Raw genomic sequence first — 9,515 nt, 5'->3', positions numbered from 1 at the left:
AGATACTGTTAACCATAGAAACGGCAGTGTAGCAACTACGTGGATTCATGCCAACAATCACAATGGGTTCCCAGACCATTAAACGTCATCTCACCAGAGAGGCACCAATGACTAAGCGTTCAACACACAATTAGAGACACTGAACTTCCACCTGAGGGCGGGAGAGAGGTGACCTCATTGTGAGAATGGCAGAAGACGATTTGAGGAGACATCCACGGCACCCCCTCAGACACCAGGTAGCACACGGAGAGAAACCTGCTCTGCTCCTGCTTGCTGTCATCATTATCCTAACTCTTCTATTGTATATGAGACATATCTTGCAACACCCTAAACATCAGCAACACCCCTGGGCCCAAAACCAGAACAACAAGAGAACTATTTTATGCTCAGCCTGAAGCCCTGACCTAAAGACGACACCCAGCTGTGCTGTCAGTGGTGAGGAAAGAGACCAGTGTGAGCTGTTGTGTTTGTACACAGCTCCCCCGTGGAGTTGGCACCGCGCTGCCCCGCGAGGTCAAGCCCACTGACTGTCTCGGGAGAACTGAGGGGCCCGTCATGACAGCAAATCTCACAAGGCAAACTGGGACTGTTTATTTCACCATGCACATATATAAGCCCCATGAGCAATCGTTTCGCCGCCCCAAGAAGGAATCTGCCACATCATCTACAAACTGCACACTCCGGAAATTCCAGATGACATGACTGGTTAACCTGCTTTCTCCCGCCTAATGATCTGCTGCACAAAGACAAAAGCTAGGAGTCTCCAACTCCCAAGGGACGGGGTGTGTGGAGCCTGTTGACAGCATGTGGGTGGAAATTGGCCAGTCTGTGCAACAGCCAGAGAAAAACACCTGCCCACCAGAGGAATGGTCCCCACTGTGGTGTGAGGAAATCAACGTTTGAGTTGATTATTTTTGTTTAACTGTAATCAGGTGAAATTGTGATGGTTTTTCATTAAAACAATACTTCTAATGACAGTGATAATAATAATGTGTGATGATGATATATTATTTTCCTGAGTATGCTAGCTTTTGATAAGTTTTACCTATGTTTTAATTACGCTACTACGTAGTAAAGGAGTATAATATATAGTAATGAAAGGTTTTTATGAGCATTGAATGTGTACTGGGGATTTCTAGATCCTATGTATCCGGCTGTATCACAGGGACCAGACTTTCCACTACTTTATGCAGATATCAAGTTCCTATAAAACATCAGTCAATGTCCAAAGATAGGACAAGATGACCTGGAAGACACGTCTCACTGTGAAGAGGGCATGCAACTCAGCATTTGGTACCATGTGATCCAAACCAGCAGGTATAAAACACCTGATATGTCCTGTTCCTTGTGCTCATTTGTGCATCTCGACCGGCGTTGACTGGAAACTGCCCCCACTGTAAACACAGACAGGATGACAATCACTCATGCATGTCCTATATGCTATGAAACATAAGAAGTTTATTCCCTGTATCTGCTGCCTATTAACATCCACTAAGAAGCGTGGCTGCAGGCATGATGCTGTGCCAATTAGCAGTCAAAAAGAAGCCTCCCTCCCCTGGCTGCATGTTGGAGATGGCTGTGTTTGGCTTTCATGGTAATCTGTGTGCTTGCATGAGCTCCATATAGGTTAGAGGTCAGCTGGAGAGCAGCATGAAAGGTCAGCTTATTTCCCTGCTACACGAAGAGCTCGGTGCTGAAAGGCGCTTTGTGGTTTTCATTTCATGCAGCCCTTTAAACATTATTGAAGATGTAATTGCTGCTGAGTGGCAGCGGCGCAGGATGGAACTGGATCCTCAGACTGATGAGCGCTCTAATAGGCCTGTCTAATGTATCATCGATGGATCGACTGTCGTCCCGGAGGAGACGTTTCAGAGGGATTCCAGCAGATGAAGGAAAGAAAAAAACCCACCACACGGCGTTGATGCTGCGTGTGAGCCAGACTGAAAAATGTTGGCCGGTGAAAAGACGCCCTCTTCTTGCGCGGCCGGGATGTGCAGGGGAGGATTTCAGTCCGAGATGAGCACAGACGAGCGGTTATGCGCTTCACATGGTCGCAGTGTCTCTCTCTCTCCCTCTCCCCCCCTCAGCCAATGTGCGCACGGTGACGCTGCGCAAAGGCAGGATCTAGTCCCGACTGCGCCGTCGTATTTAACACACCCACCCAGATCCACACATGCTACAAGAGGTGCTGTTCTCTCACACCGCTGCACTCCTGGAGGCTACCTGGCCCCGCGGGGAGGATTCCTGTCTCCTGTTACCCGATGTGCGCTTTCTCATCCCGCTGGCTCGCGTCGGGTGATTAGCTGCGGCCAGATGTGACAGAATTACGCATCCCGCCGAGGATCGCCGAGGTGGATGAGAGCGCACACGTCGGCTACTTTGCGGGGACTTTCCCTAAAAAACAGTTTATTGCGAAGAGCTGCACTCCCCGTACATTTCTATCCCACGTCCCAGCTGGTGCGCTGCTGCTGCCGCCGCGCTCCCCCTCTCGGGATCGGGGCTGGACGGTGAGACCTCTGCGCGCAGTCGGACCTCCCGGACACACGCGTTTAATGGATCCATTTCCTCAGCTGGTTTCGGACCGTACTCACTTGTTCTGCACAATATCCGGTGGTCGACGGGAGCGGCTGTTTGAGAAGAATGTGGTTTGCGCCAATCCAGCGCTGGTGTGAACCCACTCGACCTGCTCTACCTGGACACTCGCGGGTGGTTTTTGCGCTCCTGAACCAGCGCCCGGACACGCGCGCGCACTGAGCACAACTCGGATGTTGAAGATCCAAAGGCTGAACACTGAATCCTCCACTCAAGACGGCAAGTGAAGATGGCTCCTACGTGTTTAATGTATATTTCATTAGATTGGCGTCCAGTCTAATCAACATCATCAGCGATGTAGTCAGCCTGTTCATCTGCGTGCTGATCATTTGCAGTAAGTACTCACATCTGCTCAAACGGGAGACCATGAAGATGATCCTCCTGCGCAAATTCCGGGTTCTGATCCTCATGGTGTTCCTCATCGCATGCTCCATGCACATAATGATAGACTTGCTACCAAAGCTGGAGAGGCACGGCAACAGCGGCTGCTCCTGCTCCCACACGCCGAGCGAGGAGCCCCAGAGCTGGGGGAAGCAGCAGGGCTGGCCCAACAAGCACACCCTGCGGATCCTCCAGGACTTCAGCAACGAGCCCAGCTCCAACGTGTCCTCCCACTCCCTGGAGAAGATCCCGGTCACGGGCGACAAAACGCAGGCTCTCCGGCGGCTGGAGCTCCACGGGCTGCGCGGTGACAGGAAGAGACAGTTCATCCAGGACGCGGCCAAGAACATGCCGGTGAAGGGTTCAAGGTTGCTGGCTCTCTATGAGCACCCCTTATATAAAAGAGCCCTGCCGCCTCTGACAGACGAGGACACGCTGTTCAACGTCAACACGGACATCAGATTTGACCCCAAAGCAGCAGAGGATCAGGCATGGTAAAAAACCTGAAGCATTTCCCAGCCAGCCTCTCACCCACGATTAAACATTTTATAATTTGTCTAAAAAGCCAAACATCACATGAGAGGGCTTACAGCTCTGCCCAATCACATTAGTCTGTGTTTATGTGCTGACAACACCTGTCACTCTTTACACAAAAACCTGAAAATCCTCTCTTTCTTTTTCTCTCCCCCCCCCCCATTCTTTCTTATCTCACTCCTCCTCTTCTCATCCAGGAATACTGAAGGCAACGTAGATGAGTTTAGCCCCACAGGGGAGCTGACAGCAGAGTCCTACCCTAACTGGCTCCGCTTCCACATTGGGATTAATCGATACGAGCTGTACTCCAGACACAACCCGGTCATCGATGCCCTCCTGAAGGACCTGGTCACCCAGAGAATCACCAGTGTGGGTGAGTCATGAGCAAAAGAACAAAAACAACAGATGGGGTGACTCAATGGCAGCAGCAGCAGCCGCCAACAGGAGAGTTTGGGTGCACAGATGGAGGGTCAAACTTACACACGTCTTTTGGTCACACTCAAATCAAACCTAACCCCAAGGTGTGTTGAGCTTTAAAGATGATCGTAGATACTTTGCAATGACACTCGGACAGATCACTTGCCTGCAGACGCACGCAGACATTAGTTTTGCTCACGGATTGAACCTGGGCCATATTGGCTGTACAGTCATTAGGGGACAGAAGAGAGGTCAAAGTACGAGAAAGGACGTCAACAAAGTTGCCAGATTTGACTTGATGCCAAGTTGCCCAATCGGATCTCAGAGTAGAACAATCTTAAATATTTCTATAGAAAAAAAGACTTTCAACTTCATGTTTTTAAACGTCTCAAGTGGGTCACAAATATCTGTTTTTAGACTTCAATAAACAGACTTTATTAGGTTTGTTCGGTGGTGCTAAAAAAGGCATTTAGTCCTTCACACCCTCCATGTTACAGCGTGAGGCTGAATAGAAGTAACCAAAACCACGGTTACAGGAATAAAATAGTGTCTTAAATGTAAAATGGTCATCATTTGCGAGAGCAGGCATGAGACTTTTAAAAGGTTTCTGTTACACAGCAACGATTTAGTAATCGAATGACTATGTAAAAAGGAATTGAAGCTATTTAACTAAGTGCCCTGTTAGCCTCAGTGGTAATACCTGGAGAGGAGAAGGAGCCTGCTCATTCGAATAAGACGCAGCCCAGGTCGGTGGAAAACAGTCCAATTTGGCAGCACTGAGCGTCAGTTTAAGAGTAAGCCAAAGAGGAATATTTGCACGTAACATGCAGGAACACAGTCTACGAGTCCAGAGGGACAGGAAAGCCTGCTCAGTGATGGACAAGTGTGTTCCTCTCCGCCACAGACACAGATGATATAAACACTCGCCTAACCACAACACGCAAGAATGCACGAAGATGGAAGTCAGCTGCAGGCTATCGTACGACAGCGCTGACTCTGATCAGCCTGCACACTCCTGCCGAACGAGTCTGCAGGAATAAGAGGTGCCGCTGCAGAATGCATCAAGCTGTAGATAACACCTTGTTCTCAATGCAAATCACACAGCTACTGTACATTGGGGTTTGATTCATATCAAATTCGGGGACTTTTATTTGAATTGACAAGCGCACAGCAAATCTAGCTTTCGACAGAAAACGCCACAAAGCCTTTGCTGCAAGTGCAGGTGGATACCTGACGACGGCAATAATCCACCCTGGGGCGTTTATATGGAATCTATTTCTGCTTTTTTTTCTCTCTCTGGGGAGATTGTCTTCCTTTTTGGCTCCGTCCAGCTCCCACATTCCAAGAGTGCTTGTCGACTCAAGGTCTCGCATCTGGCACTCTCTGTAAAAAGTGATTGCAGATTTCAGATTTATCTGCCAATGACAAAACTGTTACTGGCCCGTAGCAAAGATTAAATACTTATCGGGGGGAGCAGGATTAACTGTTTGTAGAACTACCTGGGCTGCCTTGGTCACTTCGACAAAGACTTTCTCCCTTTCTTTTTCTGTCCTTTCTGCTCAAGAAGTTCTCTGTTTTTCCCAGATTTGCTCCCTCGTCTGTCGGCCTCAGTGGGTAGAGGAAGCAGCTCTGCAGCGTCTCTAGCCAGCTAAATACATGGTGGCTCAGTAATTACAGAGCCTTAACACAGGCCTGGGGCAGAATACCAATAGAAGCCAACAGCAGTCAGTTATTATCTAAACTTAAGGATAGGACTGCTTGGATGTATTTTGTACTAAAACCTCTTTTGACCAATGTTCATCAATGGAGACATAGTGTGCAGCAGCCGCGGCAACAGATATGATAGGCACGTAAGATTTGAACAAATGTTTTGCTTACTGTGAGTGGAGGTTAAAATGATACATTAATTTTCATGATCTTTGAACTGCCGCTCCACATGCATGAGTTCCTATCGAGTAAATTTAAATGACCCTTTTATTTGAAACGTCTCTAAACCTCCCCGTGAACACAGTCCCCAGCAGGTGAGGGCAGGCGGACATTGATCCTTTCCTCTTGTAATTTTTTTCTCTGTAAACATTTGGCTTGTCCCCGTGATTCCCATATGTAGAAAATAAATGAGAGAATTGATCGAGAGGGTCGTTCTTTGGCAAAAGGCCACCGAAACGCCGTTTCCAATCGATCAGTTGAAGAAATAACAGGCGCAGATTGTTTTAGCTCTGTGTAGTCCTCGCCCCGGCACCGAGCCCATGCAGTCCCGCGAGTGCCTTTAGACGGCATTAGTATGTTCAAAAAGGGACGCAACATGAAGGACAGAGGGATGATTAGAAACACAAAAAGACAGAGAGCGAGAGAGAGCGAGAGAGAGCGAGAGAGAGCGAGACATCGGCGCCCCAGAGAATTCACACAGAGAGAGTAAACAGCGGAGGAACAGAGAGCGACGGTCGAGCACTCGCTGTCCTTCACCCTCTCTGTTTCCCTTCCCATCAAACAAACACCGTGACATCAGTACTCGGTCTTTTCAGACTGCAAGCACACACAAATACAGACATATGGACAAACACGCATCTATGCACACACACACACAAGCTCACATTCACAACAGTGCGCTTCATTTAACTGGGCAAAGGGAAATCGATTGTCTAGGCATCAGGTGTGCCTTGACATGTCAGTGTCAGTCAATATTTCATTCAACGAAACTATGGAAGCCTGCGAGCAGATTAGTGTTAGCCGGCTCACGGTGTTTGTTTTGCTTTGATTCCAGCTTAAGTGGGTATTTTTCTAGAAATAGATGGAGCCACGCTAATAATGAATCATTAAGTCGTAATGAAAGGAATCGATGGGGGGTCGCTGCATACCCTGCGTGCGCATTGTTTATACTATGAACACACATTCTATATTTGCCCTGCCACACTTTCATAATGATACTTTTTTTTTAACACTAACCTTGCATTTTGAGCCGTTGATTCATTTCAGAGCTGCTGTACATTGGTCTTTGTTGCTCACTCGCTCTCTCACACACAAACACATTGACATTACAGTCAGACTGACCAGTAGCAGCACTGGGAGAAATCGCGCACCCGCATCGGTGGCCCGTCTCGGCTTGCTGGTTAGAATCAACACACAACTTCAGAACACATTCACATTGGGTTTAGAGAATTTGTGAAGGTTACATTTTTATTGTTTTCTGATATTGTATAGCTATTCATTTCCGTGTCATTTCTGTGTATCTTGTTAATTTGTTTTAGAGTGAAGTTGCGTTAGATTTTTTGTGTTGGACAGAGCTACAGTTCCAGATTAACTAAACTCCAAACCTGAGCGGGCAAACAAATCACTGGTAGAAAAAAGGGACGGCCGCTGCTTGTTTTATTTATTAATTTATTGATATAATTCAGGAAGTGTTTTTTAATTACTGAGATAAAATGTCGTATGATTGTTATGAATGTCAAAGGTCAGATTGGCTAACCAGCTACTAGGTAATACCTAGCGTCCAAACCTTTGTGAAACTAAAACTCATCTCCAGTGGAACCATTTTTATCAGTCACTGTTAGTTTACGAGCTATGTGAAGTTTTGCACTAACAGTAAATGCATTGTATATATTGTTAATAACAGCCTTATCTGTTTGACTCCGACAGCGATGAAGTCTGGAGGCACTCAGCTGAAGCTCATCATGACCTTCCAGAACTACGGCCAGGCTCTGTTCAAACCTATGAAGTAAGTTATTTTGCTCTTCAGCAAAAAATGCATTTTATGCTTCACATGTGTTAAGTGATAGTTTCCTCGAGCAGCGTTTTCCTCGGGTTAAACTGCCCTCACTTCTCGCCTGCTCCACCAGGCAGGGTGCCTGTGTCGGGTTCGCCCTCTTTAAACAAAAGGCAATCTCTTTTGCATCGCGTTAAACCTTGTGTGCCATTTCAGCATAAAACTCCAACCATGCAGCCTTCGACTGACTTCCTTTCTCGCATCCCACCAACTACTCATTCTCCTCACAACATCAATCTCATTTCCTCATTCTCCTCTCTGGCTATATCAAATTGCTTTCATTTCAGCACAATCATGATATCAGACTGACGGCCTGACACCGTTCTGCTGTGTCAGAGCCAAACGTTAAACAGGCATTTCACCTCGCGGTGCTTTCAGGTGACACATCACATCCTTCAGTCGCCCCGTTGGAGGTCGCCGGCCCTCGGGCTCCGGCGACTTTCCTTTTATGACTGATTCATCTGATCAATTTTCAGTGTTTTGAGGTTAAAACTTCTTGTCAGCTAAATGTCACAGCCTTGTAGTCAGCACCTGATTTGGCTGATCCTACAGCCTGTGATGCTCTTAACACAAATCACAATGAGTTTGTGGTTCTGAATTGAACTTTCATTGGATGGATTACCTCCAAATGTTGTTGCTACAGGCATCTAGCTCTTTATAATTGTGATATAAGAACATCCAACCAGTGAACTAAAGCATATCATGAATGTCTCACATAAAGAGGTGAAGAGCGGTGAAAACAACACGTTCCTGTTCTACCTAAGCCTACCCCTGCACACCTTGTAATACATATTGGCTTAACTGGTAGAGGAGATAAGTCCCCCCAGTGGTAAAAATACCCCAGTAGATACTGTGAAATATTTGATTAATTCACTTGTTCTTTATCCACGCTGTCATATTTAGAAGATAAGACATCCCAAGAGGAGTGCTCTTTGCTTCTAATCCCTTCTCGATTGGTGGATTTAAATGTCACCCGTCCTTTGTTATGGTGATTGTAATTTAATTGTGGGTTAATGGTTTTCTACACAGGCTGTTGTCTGGCCCCTGCATGTAGGCATGGAGAGCGGGGTTAAGCCTGTGGATGATAGGTAGTGAGGTTTTCAGTGGGAGGAAAGGCTATTTAGAGACTGGTGTAATTACCGCTTCAATCGTACCACACTAAGTCAGGCCAGACGCAACAAGCCTGAAATCATGCTGACAGGCCGAGGAAGAGGAGAGATGAGAACGAGGTGAGAGGAGGGTTAAAGATTGGAAAGAAGGGAGGTCTGCAGTGCGAGGGAGGAGGGAGGAGAGGTGAGAGGCCAAGGACCGGAGGAGATGGCGAGGGGGAAGGAAGAGAGACAGACGAGGAGACTCAGGCGGAGAGTGTTGTCAATACACGCACAGAGTCAAAATCCACAGATTATCTCGGTGCACTGCCTCGAATTTGAACCCAGACGGAAATGCGAAATGACATTTTCTGAGAAAAGCATGGGGTGATGGGTTTGGATGTAAATCTGTTGCTTGACAGTTGTGGTTGTCAGAGCCGCCGTGATGTTTGATAATCCCAAAAAACAGCAAGAGCGAGTGGGGGGGCTTTCTCATTCCCTGTTGCTTGAATGCACTTGACTTTAACAAAGTAGGGCAACCCATGCTGCTGTGTGTGTGTGTGTGTGTGTGTGTGTGTGTGTGTGTGTGTGTGTGTGTGTGTGTGTGTGTGTGTGTGTGTGTGTGTGTGTGTGTGTGTGTGTGTGTGTGTGTGTGTGTGTGTGTGTGTGTGTGTGTGTGTGTGTGCTCATTTGGACTCTTATCAAGGTCTTGACAGATTTGCACATTCATTGTCATTCCAGCT

General features: G+C 47.2%; 1 protein-coding gene across 1 annotated transcript in view; it reads left to right on the top strand.

The window, feature by feature from the left end:
• The first annotated feature begins 2,064 nt into the window (after positions 1 to 2,064).
• fam20cb (FAM20C golgi associated secretory pathway kinase b) overlaps positions 2,065 to 9,515 on the top strand; it is a 50,305-nt gene continuing 42,854 nt past the window's right edge. Inside the window, exons 1-3 of the mRNA XM_035146409.2 lie at positions 2,065 to 3,467; positions 3,705 to 3,880; positions 7,558 to 7,636. Coding sequence (XP_035002300.1) covers positions 2,959 to 3,467; positions 3,705 to 3,880; positions 7,558 to 7,636 — 764 coding nt within the window. The 5' untranslated portion in view covers positions 2,065 to 2,958. The remainder of the gene's footprint in view (positions 3,468 to 3,704; positions 3,881 to 7,557; positions 7,637 to 9,515) is intronic.

Source organism: Hippoglossus stenolepis, chromosome 21 (genome assembly GCF_022539355.2).
Source record: "Hippoglossus stenolepis isolate QCI-W04-F060 chromosome 21, HSTE1.2, whole genome shotgun sequence".
Taxonomy (NCBI): Eukaryota; Metazoa; Chordata; class Actinopteri; order Pleuronectiformes; family Pleuronectidae; genus Hippoglossus; species Hippoglossus stenolepis.
This window is presented reverse-complemented; position numbering and strand designations above follow the sequence as displayed.